This window comes from Dipodomys merriami, unplaced genomic scaffold, assembly GCF_024711535.1.
Source record: "Dipodomys merriami isolate MVZ:Mamm:240054 unplaced genomic scaffold, mDipMer1.0.p SCAF_5, whole genome shotgun sequence".
NCBI lineage: Eukaryota > Metazoa > Chordata > Mammalia > Rodentia > Heteromyidae > Dipodomys > Dipodomys merriami.
Window position 1 is genome coordinate 27,258,667 of NW_027206068.1, and position 25,010 is coordinate 27,283,676.

The 25,010-nt window shown below is 40.9% G+C and overlaps 1 protein-coding gene across 2 annotated transcripts in view; it reads left to right on the forward strand.

Moving 5' to 3' along the window:
- Positions 1-7,000: 7,000 nt before the first annotated feature.
- Pus7 (pseudouridine synthase 7) overlaps positions 7,001-25,010 on the forward strand; it is a 43,354-nt gene continuing 25,344 nt past the window's right edge. For both annotated transcript variants that reach the window (XM_069996271.1, XM_069996272.1), the window contains exons 1-5: positions 7,001-7,090; positions 13,664-14,087; positions 15,847-15,931; positions 16,058-16,159; positions 18,584-18,728. In XM_069996271.1, coding sequence (XP_069852372.1) covers positions 13,696-14,087; positions 15,847-15,931; positions 16,058-16,159; positions 18,584-18,728 — 724 coding nt within the window. In that variant the 5' untranslated portion in view covers positions 7,001-7,090; positions 13,664-13,695. The remainder of the gene's footprint in view (positions 7,091-13,663; positions 14,088-15,846; positions 15,932-16,057; positions 16,160-18,583; positions 18,729-25,010) is intronic.

Here is a 25,010-nt window from a genome sequence, read left to right on the forward strand (position 1 = left end):
AAATGAAAAGTCCGAGAGCTGGAAGATAAATGTTGAGAAATGCCTCAAAAAAAAAGGGGGGGGAAGCAAATTGATAAATAAAAATAGAAAAGAAGGGCTGGGAAGATGGCTCAGTGGTAATGACCGGACCAAAAAAAAAAATTAAAAAAAATAGAAAAGAAAATATAATAAATTAGAAGATCACTTCAATAGGTCCAAAATTTGAAAAATTATAATTCCAAAATAAAGAAAATAAGCAGGAATTGAATAAGAAAGTACTATCAACAAAATAATTCAAGAGAATTTTCCCCATAAAATGAAAATGATAAGTTTCTAAATTGAAATGTGCCACTGAGAATTTAGCACAATTGGTCAAAACCCACTACAAGATTTACTGTATGAAATTTCAGTACACTGGGTACAAAAAAGACTTCTTTTTTGGGGGGGGTCCAGTTGTGAGCCTGAACTCTGGGCCTGGGTGTGGTCCCTCAGCTCTTCACCTCAAGGCTAGCGCTCTACCACGGCACCACTTCTGGCTTTTTTTTTTCTGCTTATGTGGTGCTGAAGAATAGAACCCAGGGCTTCATGCATGCAAGACAAGCACTCTACCACTGAGCCACCTTCCAGCCCCCCCCCCAAAAAAAAGACTTTTTTTTTTCTATTTGTCCATTGTGGGCTTGAACTCAGGGCATGGGTGCTGTCCCTGAGCTTTTTCAGGTCAAGGCGAGCACTCTAACACTTTGCGCCACAGCTGCACTTCTGGTTTTCTGGTGGTTAACTGGAGATAAGAGTCTTATGGACTTTCCTGCCTGGGCTAGTTTCAAACCACAATCCTCAGAGCTCAGCCTCCTGAATAGCTAGGATTACAGACCGCCAGTGTCTTGCCAACATAAACACTTCTAAAGAGAAAAAACAGTCATTTTAAAAAGGATTAAAGGTCTGGGAATGTGGCTTAGTGGTAATATGCTTGCCTTGAATGCAGGAAGCCCTGAGTTCAATTCCTCAGTACCACATAAACAGAAAATGACAGAAGTGATAATATGGTTCAAGTGGTAGAGTACTAGCCTTGAGCAAAAGAAACACAGAGACAGTGCCCATGCCCTGAGTTCTGAGTTCAAGCTCCAGGACTGGCAAGAACAAACAAACAAACAAACAAAAAACCCTAAAGCTAGATCCATATTTATCCCTTCACCAGAATCAACTCCAAATGGATCGAGGACCTCGAAATAAAAGCAAACACCCTGAAAACATTACAGGAAGAAATAGGAGAAACTCTAGGGTTCCTTAGCACAGGCCGAAATTTTCTTAATAGAGACCCAGAAACACAACAAATCAAAGGTTGGACAAATGGGATTGCATGAAACTACAGAGCTTCTGCATGGCAAAGATCAATAGAAAGCCCATGGACTGGCAGAAGATCTTCACTAGCCATACAATGGGCAAGGGTCTCATATCTAAAATATACTTAGAACTCAAAAAATAAATCCCCCAACAACAAATCCTCAAAGAAACAACTGCCCAATTAATAACTGAGCTAAAGACTTAAAGAAAGACTTCTCTGAAGAGGAAATAAGAATAGTCATTAGACACGTGAAAAAATGCTCATCTTCTTTAGCCATAAAAGAAATGTAAATCAAGATAACATTGAGATTCTACCTCACTCCAGTTAGAATGACTATAATCAAGAAATGTAGTAACAACAGATGCTGGAGGGGATGTGGCCAAAAGGGAACCCTACTGCATTGTTGGTAGGAGTGTAAACTGTTCAACCACTTTGGAAAGAAGTATGGAGGTTCCTCAAAAAACTCCACATAGAGCTCCCCTATGACCCAGCAATCCCACTTTTGGGCATTTACCCAAATGATTACAAACAAGGTCATACCAAAGCTACTAGCACAACCACGTTTATTGTAGCATTGTTCACCATAGCTAAGATATGGAACCAAACCAGACACTTCTAGTAGATGAATGCATCAAGAAAATGTGATATCTATACACACACACACACACACACACACACACACACACACACACAGAAGGTAACAAGCTCAATAAGAAATGTATTCATTACCCTACTCATGTAACTGTAACCCCTCTGTACACTATTTTTACAATAAAAATATATATGGGAAAAAAGTTTAAAAATCAGAATATTTTGGATTTTTCAACAGCAACAAAGGAAAGACAGAAAACAAAAGAGCAATTCCATCAAATATCTAAAAATGTATTTAAAGTGAGACTTTCGTACTTGATTAGTAAATTATCAGTCTGTAGGGTTATAATAAGACACATTTAGACATTCAATATCTCAAAAATTAGCCAGGTGCTGGTGACTCACTCTTACAATCGTAGCTACTCAGGAGGCTGAGATCTGAAAATCGTGGTTCAAAGCCAGGCCAGGCGGAAAAGTCTGGGAGACTCATCTCCAATAAACCACCAGAAAACCGGAAGTGGTGCTGTGGCTCAAGTGGTAGAGCACTCGCCTTGAGCTGAAGAGCTGAAGGACAGCACCCAGGCCCAGAGTTCAAGCCCCAGAATCCACAAACAAACAAACATACACACAAAAAAACACCTTAAAATTGGCCTTTCACTATATTTTTATTTTGTTCGTTGGGCATTATACTATGCGAATAAATGCCCTGTTTATGAGTTTGTCAGTAAATGCTTCAAAAAAAAGTGTGAAAAAATTGGCCTTTCATTTACCTTTTTTACTATTGAAGGTCGTGTTCATTTTTATTGTTATCCTGGAATGTCATTGACTGGGTAATTTGTAAAAAATGATAAAGGTTTAGTCAGCTCATGATTTTGGTAGCTAGAAGACCTCCACATCAAGAGACAAGAGCTGGTGAAGACTGTCTTTCTGATGGGGACTCTGCTGAGTTCCAAGGCAGCACATTGGGCAAGAAGGGGTTAATCCAAGAGGCAGGACAGACATGGATTTCATAACACTCTCCATTTAACCAGTTAATGCATTATTGATCAATGCATTCAAAGGGGTAGAGTTTATAAAACCCAAACACCTCTTAAGCACTCTAAATGTTTCTGTCTTTTCTTCAGAGTGAGGCATGCTGAAAATCCAACTCTAGGCCTCAAGCATGCTTGGCAAGCACTATGCTACATCCTACCCTCTGGTCCCACCTTGTCACATCTCAGAATGAGAATTAAATATCAACATGAATTTTCATGGGGACGTTCAAACTATTGCACAGAACACGTGGGAAACAGAAGATAAAATATAGGAGAAAACTGAAGCAAGATGCCTTCTCAACAAGTATCCACTAAGCATGGATTGATGCGGGCCAGAAAGCGCCGGAGGAAAACCCCTTCAGAAAGATGAAACTGATAGAACACCTCATCTATCTAAACCTCTAGAAAGGTTTAAACAATCATTAGGCTTGGTTGAGTGATGAAAGAATAAGCCAAAACAAGTGAATATTAATTACAGGAAAAGCAAAAATCTGAACACAAAAAAAGAAGTCATAATTTCCTAATGACTTAAACTACCTAATTATAATGAAGTAAACACAAACTCAGAGAAATCCAATAATTATATTGGGCAGATGGAAGGGTGATGGGAAGAATTAAATCCTCATTTTCCATGAAGTGAAGTCAGTAGATAATACAGAAAGTGAAAACTCAAGAAAAAAGCATGCAAGGGTGTTAATAGCATGATGGTGGTAAACACCAACATAATCAGTTAGAAGAAGTAAAATGACTGCCACTGCAAAAGTGGAAACAGGTGAGGGGAAGCCAAGGATGGGTACCTGTCTCTAGCTGGCTCACTGGAAACCTTGCAAAAGTTTTACAGAATAATTTGACGCACAAATAGCTTTAACACTGGTATAAAACAATTTTAAATAGGGCTGAAGAGAAGCTCTGATAGAACACTAGCCTAGCATGCAAAGTCCTGGCTTCAATCTTCAACTACAAATGAATGAATGAATGAATGAATGAGTAAAGAGGTTGATCTAAATTTTTACCTCTAAAACATTCATTTTTTGGCATAAGAACTGGATATGGAAATAAATACTTTAGAATTGATTACATAGGTTTGATGACAAATATTTGTATTGAGTGACCAAGAGCACTCAGAAAACAATTAATTCCCTTCTTCAGAGAAGGAAAAAGTCTTCTAAAATGTACAGAACACCAGACAATCATAAGGAAATCATGTATGACAGACACAGCAATCCATAATGCTGTTGTAGGGTTAAAAATATTCTGTATACCCAAGTAGAGAGAATTTGGTGAGATTGGGTGCATTCAGAGTTGTATGGACATAGACAAATAGAGAGAATTTGAAAGTTGAGAACATTCAATTGTTAAATATTTATTAGAGTTACAGTGGAGACAGGGATTTGAATTTTCTTGCATCATTTTTAACCATAAGCAATAACCAATAAGCAGTTGTACATTCTGGAAAACAAACTCAAAGTACATGTTTCACTGGGACTACAGCTAAGGTAGTTTAGGTAAAAAGTAACAAGGATAGGTTTTGACCATGAGCCAGCTAATAGTGAAAAAAAAAAAGGAAACATAAAAGGTCTTTCCTTTACATGTACAAGGAGTTTGGCCACGATCTGAAAGTGTTTTGCTTTTTGTTTTTTGTCTTGTTTTTGTTTTTTCAGTGCTGAGTTTGAACTCAAAACCTTGTACTAAGCCATGCCCTAACCCCTTTTTTGTGCTTTTTGTTTGTTTGTGCTGCAATATAGTCTCAATGCCCTCTTAAGTGAGCACCTTAGACTTTCTGTGCTAGCTGGTATGACAGGTGCATATGCAACACCTAACACTTAGGGAAAGATGGATTCTTTTTTTTTTTGCTTATGTGGTGCTGAGGAATCGAACCCAGGGCCTCATGCATGCAGGGCAAGTGCTCTACCACTGAGCCACCTTCCCAGCCCCAATATATATATATATATTTTGGGGGGGGGGTCTGGTCGTGGGGCCTGAACTCTGGGCCTGAGCGCTGTCCCTCAGCTCTTCAGCTCAAGGCTAGTGCTCTACCACTTGAGCCACAGCATCACTTCCAGCTTTTTTTCTTTTTGCTTATGTGGTGCTTAGGAATCGAACCCAGGGCCTCAGGCATGCAAGGCAAGTGCTCTACCACTGAGCCAACTTCCCAGCCCTGGGAAAGATAGATTCTTAATGACTTTTCTTCTGTGAATGGCCTGGAATCTCCATTCTCCAAGTCTACCTTCCCATGTAATTTAGGGTGACAGGTATACTCTACTGTACCCAGCTATTGGTTGTAAAGGTTTTTGTTGTTGGTGTTGTTTTGGTATTTTTTTTTTTTTTTTGAGAATTTACCTACCCAGGCAGCCTCTCAAATAGCTAGGATTACAGGTGTGAACAACTGGCACCCTGCAGAAGATACTTTTTAATGTACAGTAAAAGTAAGACTCTAGGCTGGCCTGTAATCCCAGCTATTCAGGAGATATAAAAAACATTACAGTTCAGGCCAGCCTGGGCACAAAGGGAGACAGTATTAGAAAAATAACAAAGTCAAAAAGAATAGAGGCATGGCTCCAGTGGTAGAGTGCTTGCTATAGGCCCTGAATTCAAATTCTATTCCACTAAAAAATAAAAGTTTGGGATTGGATTATTCCTGTATAGTTTTGATTAAAATATTTGCTTTTACGTTCATTGGAATGTCCACCTATGTACTAACCATTGCCCAAGTACATGGACTTTTGTTTTTGTGCTGGTAGCAGAACTTGAACTCAGGACCTTATACTCTTGCTCAGCTTTTTCCAGTCACAGCTGGCACTCTATCTCTTGGGCCATACCTCTAGTGCATCATTTTTTGCTGGATAATTGGATAGTCACCTGGACTTTTTTGTTTTTGGTCTGTACTAGCTTCGAACTTTAAGTCTCAGATTTCAGGCTTCTGGGTAGCTAAGATTACAAGCCTGAGTCACCAGCACCTAGGGCTAAAGATTAAGAAAAGGAACCTGGAGTACATAATTGTAACCCCAGCATTCAAGACTTTGAGGAACAAACAGTAGGAGTTTGAGGCCGGCCTGAATAAATAACAATGAGACCCTCAAAAGAATAAAAATTTAAAAAGGACAGGAATAATCTCTAGATAGATTACTGAGGTGAATAATCTTAAGAGAAAGATAACATAGAATCAGTCTGCGGACCTAATTTCCACATTACACCTAGGTAGTAAAAAGAAGTCAAACAAAAATAGGTTTTGAAATAACACTAGTTTTCACTTAGAATTGAAACTTGAAAAACTATTAAGGGCTTGGATTTGGTGTGCTACTTGAAGAGCAAAAGGGAACTGAATTTTATTTTGTTTTGTACAGATGCATCAACTAGCCACGATGAGGGTTCTTGAAGCAAATTCTATTGGCGAGCTGTCAAGCAGGAAGGCTTCAGGAAATGGTGCTTTTGGATCGGCTGCCGTAGAGCCCCTTTTCAGTATTATTAACTGTGAGATGAAGCGCAACCAGAAAGAGCCGTGCACAAAAGCAAAACCACGTTATTACGCGCAGGGCTGGAACTGTCACAGTAAAAGCCATCAACCCGTGCAGTTAGTGTGCGTCCATAATCACAGTGAAGGGCCACAAGTAGGCGGAAGAAGCTTATTTAAACACAACGAATAAGAGAGTCGCTGCGTTCGAAGTCCTAAAGATCTACAGAACTCTTCGATGCACCGCAAAGTCACTTTTTACACCCCCGCCGAAGCCCAAGTGAGACCAACCAGTAACTCTGCGAGAGGCTCGCGCCCGCGTACCTGGCGCCGCCCCTCCCCGCCTCCTCTCTCCTCCCTCCTCCCTCCTCCTGGCTCTTCCAGCCAGCTCCTGGTGGGCGGGGCCTAGTGGCAAGGAGCAGGCTCTGCCTCGGGGGTGTGGCCCACGGCGGCACCGAGCAGGCTCCGCCCCGGGGGCGTGGCCTAAGGAGCGGCCGCGCGTCGCTGCGCTGCACGTGTGCGAGCCCGGCGGCGGGGCGAATCTTCTCGTGCGCCTCCGGCCCTCCCGACCCGCGCCGCCTATGCAGGCCGGCACTCGTTGCTTCCTCCTCCGAGTGGCCGTCCAGCACCGCAAGCCGAGCTCGGGCCTCCTCGCCGCTCTGCCCGCGCCGCGCCCGTGCTCCCAGGCTCCGGGTAAGTGCACGGCCTCCCCGCTCGGGCCCCGCCGCTAGCCCGCGGCCGGCCCTCGCATCCCATCTGGGCGGGCCTCGGGAAGGCGCCCAGCCCAGCTCTCTGCCCCGGGCGCCTCCATTACGGCCGTGCCCGCGGGAGCGCGGCGGGAGCCCGCAGGTCCTGCGCCTCGGCCCGCGGGCGCCGCTCCCGCTTCCGGCTCCCCTCTCCCCGAGGTCGTTAGGGGGCGCAGCGCTCGCGCTGTCGTCCCTCCCGGGCGCTGTCAGCTCGCGCACGGACCCCCCCCCCCCCCCCCCCCCCGCCTCTCTTTGCTCTGCCCCGGACGCTCTCTTGAGCTCTGCTCCCTCTCTGAAGAGCGGCCTTTCCGGAGCCCTGCGCATCCCCACACTCCCCCAGCCCGTCTGCTACAGGTCCGGCCCACGTGCTTCGTCCTGCTGGTCACACCTCTGCACTGGCTGCGAGTCTACTACGTGCCAGCCGGGCCTCTAGACTCCTGACTGGTTGTATTCCCTGGCTTAGAAGCCAGCGGGTTGGCCTTGGGGGGTGTTTCCTTCTGCCCTCTCCCCCCCCACCCCCCACCCCGTGAAATAGTATGCCCCATTAACAGGGAGATGCCTCGATTATTGTGCGATCTGTCGAAATCACTGTTTCTAGTTCAGATCTCAGTACTGCAAAAGAAGAAAAAACAATTGAAAGGCTGTGTTGTTCAATTATGAGGAACATGGCTAACTATAAACTTGAACTTAAATCGTTTGTTAAAGGTTGGACCATTTGAGCACTAATGAAAAGTACACTTTTGCACCCAAAGAAAGAAAGAATAGTCCAGCTGATCTCACCCATACCTAAGGTATAACTCCGGCCTCAGATCTAATATACAGACCATTCCTGATGCCTGATGCTCTCCTTCACAGATACTTATTCCTCTCCAAATTTTTGCTCAGAAGTCACCTCTTTGGAGAGGCTTTCCCCCCAAACCACCCCATCAATCTCAGCCCTGTTGGCACTGCTTTTTCTTTGAGGCTTGATGTTCTGAGATTCTTATTTTGTTATCTGAATATATCCTCAAATAGAATATGTTTTTCAAGGGCAGGGAGTTTTTCCATTTTTTTCCAATGCCTACAATAGTGTACGACATATATTCAATATTAATAGAATAAACGACTCAGTAAGCTCATGATTTGGTTTTGCATATTGGGATATAGTGCTTGGAGGGTAGATGTACTTAAAAATGGAAGTTGTGGAAGGTTGAGATAGGATCAACCTTAATCTAGCTCTTTTTCAGATGTTCATTCCAGAGGAAAAATTTTTAAATACTGTTGTCAGTGTTATATTAAAATTTAAAAAGTGCTCAACTTTATTTCTGTTGTGAGTATAGAAGTTTGGTTTACTAGGAGCACTTAGGGGTCCGAGGATGAGGAAGGAGTTTCCTTAGTTGCAGGCCAGCTCAGACACACACACACACACACACACACACACACACACTCTCTTTCTCTGTGTAAATATATGTGTATATATACATACACATGTGTATATACATGTGAATATATGTGTGTGTGTATATAAATATATATATATATATATATATCAAAAGACCTTGTCTAATATTTGACTGGATATTTTTTTTTAACATAGAAATGGGGTTTTAACTTGGGGCCTGGTACTTGAAAGTGCTCTACTACTTGAGCACTGGGACTTCTGTTCCAGGTAGGGCCAGGCTCAGGCCATAATCTTCCTAGCTGGGATGACAGGCACTCTGCCATCACCACTATGCCCAGCTTTTGTTTTTTGCTCTAGTACTGGGGCTTGAACTCAAGAACCAGGGATCTGCACTTTACCTTTTTCACTCAAGGCTGGTTCGCTACCACTTGAGGCACAGCTTTACTTTTGGCTTCTAGGTGATTAATTGGAGATAAGAGTCTCGTGGACCTTAATGTACAAGCTAGCTTTGAGTAGCAAAAATTATAGGTTTCTAGCGTGTGTGTGTGTGTGTGTGTCCGTCCGTGTGCGCGTGCGTGCATGCGTGCGTGTGTGTGTGTGTGTGTGTGTGTGCGCGCGCGCGCACGCGCGCGCCAGTATCAAGTCTTGAACTCAGGACCTCAGAGTTACTATTGCCTCTGGGTCTGTACCACTTGAACCATACCTCCAGTCCAATATTTTGCTGGTTAATTGGTGATAAGAGTCCTTTTGACTTTTCTGGCTGAGGTCCCCTAGGTTTCATCTTCAGATTCTTTTTTTTTTTTTTTTTTTTTTTGAGTCTGGTCGTGGGGCCTGAACTCTGGGTCTGGGCACTTTCCCTCAGCTCTTCAGCTCAAGGCTAGCACTCTACCAGTTGAGCCACAGCGCCACTTCCGGCTTTTTTCTCTTTGCTTATGTGGTGCTGAGGAATTGAACCCAGGGCCTCATGCATGCAAGGCAAGCGCTCTACCACTGAGCCACCTTCCCAGCCCCTTCCCTACTTTTTCATGGGTTGGAATGCCTATCCTACACCCTCTACATTTCCTTTTCCACCCTTCCCCTCAGTCTTCAAAATGTGGCTCATGTGTTCATTTCTAGTCTCAGGTTTTTCTGAAACTCTGACTTCGCTCTATTCAGATGTCAGTTTTGTAAGACCACAGTCTCTGTAAGCCTTGGTCTGTTGTACTTTGTTCAATACATTGTAAAATGGGCCAATTAAATGTTAATCTGTTAGGTCTTAAATTATTATTATTATTGTTATTATTGTGGGTCATGGGGCTTTGAATTCAGGGCCTGGGTGCTGTCCCTGAACTTCTTGCTTAAGGCTAATGCTCTACCACTTTGAGCCACTTTGGTTTTCTGGTAGTTAATTGGAGATGAGGTCTCACAGACTTTCTGCCCAGGAAAGTCTGAACCATGATCTGGCTTTGAACCATGATTCTCAGGTCTCAGCCTCCTGAGTAGCTAGGGTTACAGTTGTGAGCCACCAGTGCCTGGCTGGGTTTTTTAATTTTTATCAATTTATAATTATAGTAATAATTATTATTGCTGGTCCTGGGGCTTGAACTTGGCCCACATACTATCCCTGGACTTTTGTGCTCATTGCTAGTGCTCTACCACTTGAGCCACACCACTTCTGCCTTTTTTGATAGTTTATTGGAGGTAAGAGTCTCACAGATTTTTGGTTTTTCTTTTTTTTTTTTTTTGAGGGGGGGGTTCTGGTCATGGGGCCTGAACTCTGGGCCTGGGCGCTGTCCCTCAGCTCTTCAGCTCAAGGCTAGCACTCTACCACTTGAGCCACAGCGCCACTTCTGGCTTTTTGCTTATGTGGTGCTGAGGAATCGAACCCAGGGCCTCTTGCATGCAAGGCAAGCGCTCTACCACTGAGCCACCTTCCCAGCCCCTCACAGATTTTTGCTTCAAACTACAATCTTCAGATATCAGACTCCTGAATTGTTATTTATTTTTAAGGTATTGCTGTGTAATCCATCTGGCCTTCAACTCACTATATACCCTGATTTGACCTAGACAACTTCCTTCCTAGCCTCCTGACTGCTGAGATTATTGACATGTACCACCATACCCAACTAATTTTTATTTTTTTGTGATAAAATAACTGTTTTCAGGCCTGGGTGTGGTGTCAGGCCTGGAATTCCAGTGCTGAGGGGGCTGAAGTAGAATGATTCTGAGTTCAAGGCCAGCTTGGGCTATATATGAGTCCTTGTTTCAAAAAAAAAAAAAAAAAAGCAAAACCAGAAATAACAAATGTAGACAATCTCTGTGTCAGCAGGTTTGTTGCTAGAAAGTAGGAATAAAATAGTATCAGAATTTCATGTACCAGCATTCCCTTTCAGGACAAATAAAGGTGTGTGTATATGCTACATCTCTAGTCCATCACTTTCTACCTAGGCTGGCTCCCAACCCACAGTCCTCCAGATCTTAGCCTCCTGAAGCTAGGATTATAAGGCATGAGTCACTGGTGTCAACTTGGATACATTTATTTAGATTGCCATATGTTTACTTCTTTTTTTGAGTTACTCTGTACTGAGAAAATACGGCTTGTTGGACATTTGCTCACTATTTTGAAGCAAGGCTGGTTAACATCGACTTTTCTTTGTTTTTTTTTTTTTTTTTAAATTGTTGGCCAACTCAGGGCTTAGGAGCTGTCTCTGAACTTTTTTGCTCAAAGCTAGCACTCTACCACTTAGAGTCAGAACACCACTTCAGTTTTCTGGTGGTTAATTGGAGATAAGAATCTTACAGACTTTTCTGCCCAGGCTGACTTCAAACCACAATCCTCAGACCACCAGTGCTTAACTCAATTTTTGATGTTTCTTTTTTAGTGTTCATGGTGGTACATACCTATAATCCTAACTATTAGGAGAATGAGTCAGGAAGACCTTGGGTTTGAGGCCAGCCTGAGATATGTAGTGAGACCCTGCCCCACCCCTCCCCCATACATACACACTAATTATATGTGTATCTAAAATACAAATTTTACTGCCTTTATTATTTCAAGTATACAGCTCAGTAATAGTATTCACATTATTTTCCAATCAATATCTAGAACTTTTCATCATAAAACTAACCCTTTTTATACCTATTATACAATCATTTTTCATTGTCCTTGTCTTTTGTTTTCAGTACTGGGGCTTGAACTCTTGAGTATCGTACTTGCTCAGCTTACTTGCTCACTACTAGTTTTCTACCACCATTTCTTTTTTTTTTTTAATTTAGAGAATACTTTATTAGTTTCTGTAATCAAATCCACATAGATAAGACCTTACATATTTAATACAGTGCGTTTACCCCTGTACAAATGGAAAAAATTAAAATTAACATTTCTAGACCAATATGGCTATTAATTTCTGTACAATGCCAACTCAACACGGTAAACTGGGATACTTTTTCCAAAGTTGACAGCACAGCTAAGTTTCCAAAAATTCAAATTAAATATATGTATATATATATTTATATTTATATAAAAAGACCAATAATAGCAGTATGTTATGCATCAATAGCAGCAACAGCTTTTCCAGGTTCTGCAGTCATCTGAACAAAATTGGACATCCAGCACATCCATTAATAAAAAGAAAAAAAAAGATAAAAAACAAAATCCCAGAAAAATGCGAAGTTCTGTTACTGTTGTGGTACCTGGCACCATTTTTTTTTAATTAACTTCTCAATCATCATCTGGAAAGAAAACATTCTTGAGTAACATTAAAAACAGCTCTGATAAAGCACAGTCACTACTACGTATCATAAAGCAGGTACAAGGTATTTATATTCACAGAGGAATGATACAGTACTGTCCTACGTCTATAATACTAGAGGATACAATTAAAAAGGCATTATTGAGACTTGATTCTACTTTTCCAGCAGAGGGCCAAAGGATGGTATGACACAGCTCTGTGAAGAAATGCACTTTCTTAGATAGGAGTTCCTTCCATCAGTGGGACAGTTCCAAGTACTCAGTTTCTTAGTGAACATCAGCTACAAACCGTTTGAAAATGGAGGTGCAGGAGCAGGAAGGGGAAAAAAAAAACCCAAACAACAAAATAAAAACCATACCCCACGACCACTGGACTCATACAAAGATGATCTACCACCATTTCTATCCCAGATTTTTGCTGGTTAATTGGAGATGGGGGCCTTGAGGATTTTTCTGCCCAGGCTGGCATTGAACCTACCTCTTCAAGATCTCAGCCGCTGAGTTGCTAGAATTATAGGTATGAGCCACTGGTTCCTGGCTCTCTTGTTTTTAAAATTGTGGCATGAGTATGCTTTCATGTCACCAAATGTGCATTTATGTACTACCATATTCATCAGTTTTTTGAAAAGATACACTATATGAAATATAGTGGTATGACTGATACTCACCAAATGATAAGCCTCCCATTGCTGTGCTTAGTCACCTAGACCTTCCCTAGAAGTAATTGCCTCTCTCAGTTTCCAGTAAATTATATCTACTTATTGTGCAGTTTGTACTCAGGCTTCCCTGTTAATTTCCTAAAATCAAAGCTCTGAAAGGGTCTGGGATATAGCTATATGGTAAGAGTGTTTGCCTAGGGTGTACAAAGCTCTAGATTTCCTGAGTGCCAAAAAAGTAAAGCACTAAAATATCATATAGATAAAACTTGAAGCATTTTTTTTTTTGTTTTCTTGACAAATCCCTAAAATAAGTAATTTGGATCAGAGTACATACATATTCTTAAAGCTCTTGATGCATACTGTCAGGATCCGTATGCCAGGTTTCTTTCTTTTTTGGGGGAAGGTTGGTCTGGTCATGGGGCCTGAACTCTGGGTCTGGGCACTGTCCCTCAGCTCTTAGGCTCAAGGCTAGCACTCTACCAGTTGAGCCACAGCGCCACTTCCGGCTTTTTTCTCTTTGCTTATGTGGTGCTGAGGAATTGAACCCAGGGCTTCATGCATGCAAGGCAAGCGCTCTACCACTGAGCCACCTTCCCAGCCCCATATGCCAGGTTTCTATCCCTAAAAAGTGATTAAAGTAATTTAATAAATGATTCTTGGGACCACACTTTGAACAGAATTAACTATGCTGAAACAAAATTATTTGTAAGTGACTGTTACTTCCTACTCTTTTTTCCCCCTTATTCAAAGATTGTCTTAAATGTTTTCTTGGAGCCTTAAAGATGGAGGTGACAGGCATGTCCCTGAAACGTGGGTCCCTTGTTGTTGAAGATAATGACAGTGAGGCCCCAGTTGAGGAAACAAAGAAACAGAAGGTCTCATCTGATTGCTATCTAACCAAAAGTCAAGATGGGCTGGAGAGTGACTGTCGATCCAGCAGTGAGAATATACCTGGGCCACTAGGAGCTATAAGTGTGGGGAAAGGAAAAAAGAATTCTGATGCTCATTTGGAAGAAGAGGAAGAGGAAGATGGCCTTTCAGAGGATGGGGAAGAGGAGGAGGAGGAGCCAGAGAGTTTTGCAGACATGATGAAACATGGCCTCACTGAACTTGATGTAGGCATCACAAAGTTTGTAAGTGCTCATCAAGGATTCTCAGGAATCTTAAAAGAAAGGTATGTTGTTTATATATGAAGTTACTCTATATCATATTAGTTTTTCTTTAGAAAGAAATCAGCAATATAGTCTTTATTTTTAGTAGAATATTTTTTATTTTATTTTTGTTCATGTGGTACTGAGGAATCAAACCAGGGGCTTCATGAACTAAGCCACATTCCTAGCCAGCAATATAGTCTGTTTAGCTCTTTAACTTCAAGGGCTATTTACACTTAACAATGGTCAAAAAGGAATAGAATGAAGAACTACCTAAATGAGTAAATGGTCTTGAATTATTTTTTGTGGTGCCAGGGATTTGGTACTCTACTTCTTGCACTGTGCTTTCAGCCCAAATTTTTGCTGGTTAATTAGAAATAGTCTCAGACTTTTCTGCCCAACTTGGGTTCAAACCTGGCTCTTCTAGGTTTCTGCCTTATGAATAGTTAGGATTAGAGGTGTAAGCCACAGGTGCCCACCTTTTTTTTTTTTTTTTTTTTTTTTTTTTTTTTTTTTGACACAGAGTCTGCCCATTTATGCCAGGCTAGCCTCAAACTTTTTTTTTTTTTTTTTTTTTTGTCGGTCATGGGGCTTGAACTCTGGGCCTGAGTGCTGTCCCTCAGCTCTTCAGCTCAAGGCGAGCGCTCTACCACTTGAGCTACAGCATCACTTCCAGTGGTTTATTGGAGATAGGAGTCTCATGGTCTTTCCTGCCTGGGCTGGTTTTGAACCGAGATCCTCAGATCTCAGCCTCTGTAGTAGCTAGGATTACAGGTGTGAGCCACCAGCGCCCGGCAGCTTCAAACTTTTGAGCCTCCTGCCTTAGCCTTTTTTTTTTTTTTTTAATTGATGGTGATAGTGGGGCTTGAACTCAGGTCCTGGGTACTGTTCCTGAGCTAGTATCCCTGCTCAAGGCTAGTGATCTGCCACTTTGGTTTTTAATTAGTTAATTGGATATAAGAGTCTCACGGACTTTCCTGCCCAGGCCAGTTTCTAATCTCAGTCCTCAGATCTCAGCCTCCTGAGTAGCTAGGATTGCAGGCATGAGCCATGCGTGCCTGACTTACATTAGCTTCTGGAGTGCTGGGACTACAGATATCTATTACTACATGGCTGTTGTCATTTCTAATCAAGAGAAGATTCTTCCCAGAACTGTTTTGAGTAGATAAAATTAAAATGTCCAGTGACATGCATTATTAGTATGTAGGTTAGTGCTGTTTATTTTGTTAAATTCTAAATCGTTTTCAGTTTTCTCCTGAGTTTGTCATATAGTCTTAAAACTCTTTTATCTAAATATACCACATTTGTAGTAAAAAGAAGGTGATAATTGGAGCAGGATGGTTCTGGATGTGAATTTAGTTCAGCTTCACCCAAAACATGGATCACAGTGAAGTTGTTAAAAGATTGTAAAATAATGTATATAAAGTATTGTATATAGATACAAGCTTAGGGTAGTTATTGACAGACTTACAGGGTTCTGATTTAATTAGCCATTTACTATATTTTATGATTTAATATGGCCTGCTTATATAACCATGTTTAGCTTTTGTTTATGCACGTGGTAGTATTCATATTCTAGAAATTTCTGGTAAGGCCAAGCCAAGGTGTGGCTTACCATTTATTTACCATTTATTAGAAAACCCAGGGGAAAGAAATAACTTCATATGACTTCACACTATTGATGTTTAAGAAATCTCGTTATGCACAACAGTAAGGCTCATTGTGTGCTAAAATTAATAGGAAATAAATATTCCCTAAAATTTTTTGTTCTCTTTTCATCAGATACTCTGACTTCATTGTTCATGAAATTGGAAAAGATGGACAGATCAGCCATTTGGATGACTTGTCTGTTCCTGTGGATGAAGAGGTAGAGTAGCTCTCTAGCAAATGTCACCTTTTGTATAAAATAGCATTTTATAGAGATCATAGAAATACAGACCTTTACTGTTTTTGAGTACTGTTATGACCCATTGTTCTCATGATTATTTTAAAGGACCCATCAGAAAATGTGTTTACAGTTTTGACAGCTGAAGAAAAGCAGCAATTGGAAGAGCTCCAGCTTTTTAAAAACAAAGAAGCCAGTGTTGCCATTGAGGTAAGTAGTTCAGAAACACCTGTTAGAAGGTTTTCAGAGTTTTGTTTGCTGCTTTTTGGTTGGATGTTCATAAATGTCCCTTGAAAACAATTGTTTTTTGTGTGTGTATGTGCCAGTACTGGAGTTTACGTTCTTGCTTCGCTTTTTTTGCTCAAGGCTGTTGCTCTATGGCTTGAGCCATATCTATTTCCCGTTTTGTGCTGATAAATTAGGGCATAAGAGTCTCTTAGATTTTTCTTCCCTGGCTGGCTTCAAGCCAAGATCTTCAGATCTCAGTCTCCTAAATAACAGACTGGTGCCTAGCTACTATGTTTTCATCTTAAGCAAAATAAGCCAGACTGAGAAAGACAAAGATCACATATTCTCTCTTATAAGTGGAATCCAGGCCTAAAAGAAAAAGAACAAAAAAAGGAAAGGAAGGGGAAGGATAACATGATTGTCAAATGGGGTCTGGGAGAAAGTAAAGGGAGACAGTGATGAGAGGTTTGATATCAAAGTACTTTCAGTATCAAAATACTTTATATGCATGTATGAAAACAATGTACAATTAGTACATACTAATAAAATTTATACTGCTTAAAAAGGGATGATTTAATCCTATTTGATCTGAGAGGTCATGTTTACTAATAGATTTTTATCAAGAGCAGATTAATTATAACAAAAAGAAGTTTTGACTTGTATTTGAAAGAATGTCTTACTATGTAGCTCAGGCTGGCTTCAAACTCCATCCTGCCTCAGCCATGGTAGTACAGAATTACTGGGATTAAAGCTGGGGATCACCATGTCTAGCTAACAAAATTGGTTTTGTTTGAAGAAATGAAAGTATGGCCAGATACCAGTGGCTTAAACCTACATAATTCTTAGGAATAGGGACTTGGGAGGCTGAGATGGGAGAATCAAATTTTGAATCCAGCCCATGCAGACAAATCTGAGACTCTTATCTCCAGTTAACCAGCAGAAGTGGAGGCATACTAGAGTGCCAGCAGTAAGCCAGAAATCTAACCAAGAACTCAGGTTCAAGCCCTATAATACCAGCAAACACACACACACACACACACACACATACACACACACACACACACACACACACACACACACGTTCAAGCCCTATAGTACCAGCAAACACACATACACACACACAGAGCAAAATATGACCAAAAAAATCAACAAAGAAATCTGTTGTTTAGAACCACAGAATGACAGTTGCATTGTTGCAACAGCACCACTGTTGCCTCTTAGTGAGATGTGTGCTCCTGATCGGGCTCCAAGGCTTCCTGGTTTCTAGTGGGGCTAGAGACAATCCTATAGTGTTATGAAGTTTAGCCAGGAATAGTAGTTCTTATGTTGCAACTCATTAAATCAGACTACGAAAATAGGTTGTAGATCTCCCAATCACTGGTTTTTAAATGAGTAGTAAACAACATAGAAAATATCTTGCATTCAAAGCAGTATCAGCATTGTTTTGTGACATTGTTTGGTTTTTTAAATTGTGACATGTATCATTTGTGCTTTTGAGTAGCAGTAGAATGGTTTTTATTAGTGTGATGTCCTCAAAAATTAAAAAAGTTGTATACCTAGTAAGTTACATTTTCCTTGTTGGTTTGATGTTTTTTTATGTTTATAGTGAACTAAAGGGTTAGGACTTCATTATATAATAATTTAATTAGAGAACAACTCAAGAGGCAGTTGTGAGTTGGACTTGTGTAAGGGATAGTGTTTCTAAATATCAAAATGTCTAATTCACCTACTTTTTTTTTGGGGGGGGGGGGTCCGGTCGTGGGGCCTGAACTCTGGGCCTAGGCGCTGTCCCTCAGCTCTTCAGCTCAAGGCTAGCTCTCTACCACTTGAGCCACAGTGCCACTTCCGGCTTTTTTCTTTTTGCTTATGTGGTGCTGAGGAATCGAACCCAGGGCCTCATGCATGCAAGGCAAGCACTCTACCACTGAGCCACCTTCCCAGCCCTAATTCACCTACTTTTTGTTATTGTTGTTTTTGTGATTCCCTAAAGCATTTATCTAGCAGAGATGGTGAGCAGTGGCTTCTGTGCTTGGTAGCCTGTGAGTCCAGCCGTCTGCTATCAAATTCAGCTCTCCTTAGCTATATCACCTCAAACATATTCTATGACTTCTTTCAGCCTCATTTTCCTCAGCTGTAAATATATACAGTGATGGTAGGATGGGAAGATTATAAGGATTAAATAAAACAGAGTATGTAGTGTTTGGTATAGTGCTTAGCATGCCTCAGTCAACACACAGGCCCTTAGGATTGCAATTGGAAAGCTATAAAATATTTCCAAAGTTAGGCCAGGCAGTTTTGGTATTTTGCAGTTAATAAGGTAAGCTGTTTTTTTCTTTTTACTGATTCGTTGTATTATCTCCCTATTTAATTCTTGCTAAAGTGGTAGTGTCACTCTGTTTTTAATAGGTTATTGAGGACACCAAAGAGAAAAGAACCATCATCCATCAAGCTATTAAATCTCTGTTTCCAGGATTAGAGACAAAAACAGAGGATAGAGAAGGCAGAAAATACATTGTAGCCTACCATGCAGCTGGAAAAAAGGCTTTGGCAAGTAAGTGGGAATGACTTCCTCCATCTTGCTCGGCACTCATGAGATAAAGATCCTCCTCCTCATTTGCCTTTGTTGTCACCAAAGGCTGCCTTGCTGTTGTGCAGAGAAAGATATCCATTATGTCACTGCTTTAGAGAGGTTGAATAATCATTTCAGATATCAAAGCAGTCTTGCAGCCTATTAGGTTTGGGGTGTTCAATCTTGTATGTGAGTAAAGATTTGTAGAATTATAGTAGTGCCTGAGAAAATGTTAGTAATATTACATTCGCTGCTACATTTGCTGAAAAGCAAAATGGGCTGAGTGGCCATACAAAAAGAAAATGGGAGGATTATTACTCACCCTGTGTTCTTTTTTTTTTTTATAAACGAATTTTTTTATTGTGAAAATACTGTACAGAGGGGTTACAATTATATGGGCAAGATAATGAGTACATTTCTTATCAAGCATTGTAGCCTCCTCCTTTGTTTCCCCTTCCTATCCCTTCCCATCCTCCACCCGCCCCTCACCAAAGTTGTAAAGTTCGTTTTTCGACATAAGGACTTGTACATCTCATTGTTGCAATGGGTCCTCCTGTATCCCTGTTTTAACAATTTGTTTTTTCCCTTCCCCTCCACATATACCAACATCATATATAGTAAAAGCAGGGGTTATACCGTGGGGGAGGGACATACAAAGCAACAAAGAAATAATCTTATAAATATGTTAGAAACAATCACATGAAAGATCTCTCTCTTTTTTTTTTGTCAGTCCTGGGGCTTGAACTCTAGGCCTGGGAGCTGTCCCTGAGCAATTCAGCTTAAGGCTCATGCTCTACCACTTGAGCCATAGTGCCACTTCCAGTTTTCTGGTGGGTTTTTTTTTTTTAATTGTGATTAAGTGATTACATAATTTCCCAAATTTCATAGTTTTGTGGGATAGTGATTCTCAGTTAAAGTTACAAACACATTCTAACTTTCCTGGAGCAAATTGTCTATCACGGGGGCTGAGAAGGTGGCTCAGTGGTAGAGCACTTGCCTTGCATGCATGAGGCCCTGGGTTCGATTCCTCAACACCACATAAGCAAAAAGAAAAAAGCTGGAAGGGGCGCTGTGGCTCAAGTGGTAGAGCGCTAGCCTTGAGCTGAAGAGCTGAGGGACAGCGCCCAGGCCCAGAGTTCAGGTCCCACGACCAGACCCCCCCCCCCCAAAAAAAATTGTCTATCACGGTCTATAACATATAACGGTGTACACATATTACACCATACATGTGATCAGGAGCATGGGGTTATTTAGTAGTGGTTTGACCAGATGAGTGGAAGTTCTTTGTTTCTTAAGTCCTGTTAATTTTGTTGTATCATCTAACATTTTGGATTTAACATCCACTTATCAGGGAACCATGTACCGTTTGTCTCTTTGCTCTTGGCTTACCTCGCTCAACATGATTTCTTCTAGCTTCATCCATTTCCCTGCAAATGTTATTAGTCATTTCTAATTCACCCTGTGTTCTTAATGGATGACTGAAAACTTTCTGATGAATATTTAAAATGCTTGTTATTTTTTTACCCTTGGAGCAAATTTTCTGCTTTGGCTTCCCAACTAGGTATGTCTTTTTCACTCAATACATAAAAACTATGGTATATTTAGGAACATGACCATATACTCGAGTAAACCCATCTTCTCATGTGTATTCATTTGAAATGAATGTATTATCAGTGAATCACTTAGGTATTTATGTTGTAATATTGTTTCTTCAGCCATGTAGATTTCTATTTACATAGAAAACAGAAAATTTAGATGTGTTCCTTTTCCTTATTAAACCATCAGCTACAATGTTTATGAAAATTACAATAGGAAAAAATTCTGCCTTACCCTTCTTCCCTACTAATAACTAGCTCAACATCTTTCAAGTTCTGTCCTACTAGTCTTCAGTTAGTTTTAGATACATTTGTTGAGCCAGGCATCGGTGGCTCATGCCTATAATCCTAGCTACTCAGGAGACTGAGATCTGAGGGCTACAGTTCAAAGCCAGCCCAAGCAAGAAAGTCTTATCTCCAATTAACTACCAGAAAACTGGAAGTGGTGCTGTGGTTCAAGTGGTAGAGTGCTTGCTTTGAGCTGAAGAGGTCAGGGATAACACTCAGGCCCAGAGTTCAAGTCCTACAACTGACCACCAAAAAAAAAAAAAAAAAGATATATTTGTTGAAAGAAAAACCCCAAGACTATGATGGTTGGAACCATTAGGGCTCTGTCAGTATTTTCTTTAATTTAAATGTTAAATACTGTGAGTGAATGAAGCCTTTGTTGTTCATTATTTTGGTTCTAGTGAAATGAAAGAGTATAAAGAAACAGAGGAAGGGTGACTAAGTCTGAGAGACTCACAGAGACAAGAAGCCTTGTGAGTCTAGTGTGGAGGAAGAGGAGGTTGAGGTCAAACGTCACTTCTCATTTGATACCAAAAAAAAGGAAAATGAAGCCAGGTATAGCACATGTATCCAGTAATCCCAGCATTTGGGAGAGTGAGGCAGAAGGATCTGCCTGTTGTTACATGTTTCTGTGGTGTTTAGTTATGAACCCTACAGAATAGTTCCTTATAGCCTTCAGCCATGGTTGCTCAAAAGGGATAAGCCCTGTAGGAAATAATCTTAGCAACTTTTTTCAGTTCTTCTAAGGACTGTATATAGCTAGTAACAATAGAGAGGTAATTTACTACATATAACAATACCCTTGGGCATCTGGTCTCAGTTCTCTAGTTCTCTAAAGGAGTGAGTACAGTGGGTGGCTGCTAGGGAAGCATCCTATATTGATTACCATCATTTGGCCAGCCACCCTCGGCAAAGGATGGTCATGAAGCAAATTGGAAAAGTCAGACATTATCTTTCTGAGTGGTTGCTTCTTGGGAATGATCCTCATTTCTTTAGGGATGCTAAGTTTTTTTTTGTTTTTTTTTTTTGGGTCCAGTCGTGAGGCCTGAACTCTGGGCCTGGGCACTGTCCCTCAGCTCTTCAGCTCAAGGCTAGTGCTCTACCACTTGAGCCACAGCGCCTCTTCCAGCTTTTTTCTTTTTGCTTATGTGGTGCTGAGGAATCGAACCCAGGGCCTCATGCATGCAAGGCAAGCGCTCTACCACTGAGCCACCTTCCCAGCCCAGGGATGCTAACTTTTATGAGGAGAGCAAAGCAGAGAGTTTGCAAGCCAAGGTAGCCCTAAGTGTTCCTGCCTTCTTCTCTTGAATATCATGCCTATCACTCAGATTCTGTCTACATTTCTATTTTCTGTGCCTATTCCATACCCGCTTTTTTTTTTCCAGTCATTTTTTTTAAGGTTTTCAAGTTGAAATGCTAAGCCTATTTAACATTAACCACCCCTCCCCATTTCCCTTTGGATATCTTCAGTAAAAAGCAGTTCTTGTCTTACACAGAATCAAAAAGACAGATCAGATTGGATCAGCCTTTGCACTGAGCTCTAAATGTGTTGGGCTTAAAGATTGTGACACTTACTCAAAGATAGACTAAATCTGCCTTGGAGCACTACTCTTCCACTACTTCACAGAATACTTGTCTGTGGCCCAGTCACCTAGGAACCTGCATTCAGCATTTTCTACACAATTATTCCCATCCACAAGCTCAAAATGGCATTAAGTAAATGCCAGTTATTTAAAAAAGCAGTAGAGGGCTGGGAAGGTGGCTCAGTGGTAGAGTGCTTGCATGCATGAGGCCCTGGGTTCGATTCCTCAGCACCACATAAGCAGAAAAAGCCAGAAATGGTGCTGTGGCTCAAGTGGTAGAGCACTGGCCTTGAGCTGAAGAGCTGAGGGACAGCGCCCAGGCCCAGAGTTCAAGCCCATGACCCACCAAAAACAAAACAAAACAAAAAGCAGTAGAGCTGGTATCAGGAGACTGTTGTTTTGAACCTGCAAATAGAACTCTGTACTAACAAACTTGTTCTCCTGGGCCACCTTACCTAAAATTGAGTGTGTAGGACTTTAAAGCTTCATTGCAACAATTGCAATAATGTTTTTTTTTTTGTTTTGTTTCTGTGTTGATGGGCTGAACTCAGTTCCTTGTGCTATCACTGGGATTTGCTCTTGGCTGGTACTCCACCCCTTGAGCCCTGCTACTCTTCCATTTGTGACATTTTGCTGGGTAGTTGGAGATAAGACTAAACTGAAATCCTCAGATCCCAACTTCCTGTGTAGGTAGGATTATAGGTGTGAGCCATTGGCACCTAACTTTGCAGTAATGTTTTTAAACTTACTACCAAATGCTATTATAAATTGTTATTGATGGGCTGTGCATTATCTGGCAGATTTGCAATATTCTAAAGATATTTAACTATTATATAAACAAGTTAATTTGATTTTGAGAGAGTGTACATTTCAAATGCTTCTCTGTACTTGTTTCAGACTTAAATTTTTGAAAAGATTCTGGGGTGCAGCATGGTAGTACACCCTTAATATCTGCTTCTGTCTGTCTCTCTTGTGCTTATACTCTAATCTTGAACTTAGGATCTTGTGGTCTTGCTTAGCATTTTTCACTCACAGCTAGTGCTCTATTACTTGAGTCACACCTCCAGTTTTCCTGTAATCTCTTAACTTGAGAAGTAAAGCAGAAAGATCACAAGTTTAAAGCCGGCTTGGGTTACATAATGACAACCTGTCTCAGAAAAAAAGGAAGGAAGGAAGGAAAAAGGATTCTGCTCTGTGATCCCTTTCTGAAATGGTTTCTAGGTGGCATCCCTGGGATGCCTCTTCCTCAGAAGGAAGAGCTTAGCAGAAATAAAGAGGCTCTGTGCAAGGGACTAGCATTATAGATTATTCATTAACAGGAAATCTCAATAATCAGAATGGTTAGCAGTAGAAAAATGTCCCAAGTAGGTACAGTCAGTTAAGGACTCTGAAACATGTCTACCAGTTGAGTAATGTGGATATCACTGTTTTCTTTTTGCCAAAGCATTCTTAATGGATTGAGGAGGTTGGAAACCAGTTTAGACAGTATGTTTTGGTGAAGGGCCGTATACGTGTTGTTTTCTCAAACTAAAGAGGAAGAGAAAGGAAGGGAACATGGTTGAGGAAAAGAGTAAATAAATTTGGCTTTTATGATGGAAGAGCTAGGACTATATACTGAAGAGAAAGAGCCACTGGAAAAAGAGTAGAAATTAAGGAAGGAGACTAGGTAAAGATAGTGGATGGGGCAGAATCATTGAAGAAGCTGAGAGATTGGTGTACAGGGATACAGAGGTGAGAATGGACTTAAATAGGAAGAATGTTTTGTGTGTTGCTCCATCACGTTGTCTTTTTCGGGCTATATACATTTTTCCTTCTTTATTCATGAGGACCTTTTGCTCAATACATGATTATTCCTGAACATGTTTTCCTGTTTTATCTGGTTTCCGTTTCTGCTTATCTGGGCTGCTATGTCAGTCCCTAAGAAGATGGAAGCAACCTCCTGGAATTATGTTACCTAACCTTGGAATTTGCAGTTATGCTATAAATTGTAGTGTCTCAAAAATATTTGGAAGTTGTCTTACCTTCACCTGAATTGTAAGGCTAAATAATATGTAGCATTCTAGGAACTATTTAATAAAGTAAGAAAAATTGCTCAAATTAAGGCTGCTGGGCATAATCTTAGCTACTAGCTACTCAAGGAAGCTGAGAACTAGGGATTGTGATTTGAAACCAACCCAAGTAGGAAAATCTGTGAGATTCTTAGCTATAGTTAGTCACCAAAATGCCAGAAGTAGAGCTGTGGTTTAAATGGTAGTGCTAGCATTGAGAAAAAAAAAACCTCAAGAGACAGCACATAGGCCCTGAATTTAAGCCCTAGGACTGGCACCCTCCCCTGCAAAAAATTTGCATATATATATTCATATATTCCCAGCACAAATCCTTGACTATTGAGTACACTTAGAAAAAGAACACTTCCATTTGGTGTTTACAGAGGAGATAGTTTTATGCATGTTCAGTGACTTGCTAATAGAATGCATTACAGGTTCTTTCTTCTTTTTTTTTTTTTTTTTGGTTGGTCCTGGGGCTTGAACTCTGGGCCTGAGTGCTGTCCTTCAGCTCTTCAGCTCAAGGCTAGCGCTCTACCACTTGAACCACAGCACCACTTCCAGTTTTCTGGTGGTTTATTGGAAATAAGAGTTTCATGGCCTTTTCCTGCCTGGGCTGGCTTTGAACCATGATCCTCAGATCTCAGTCTCCTGAGTAGCTAGGATTATAGGCATGAGCTACCGGAGCCCGGCTTGCATTACAGTTTCTTGCAAGAGGAATATTATTTAGATTTTTAGTCTTGTAGCTTACTC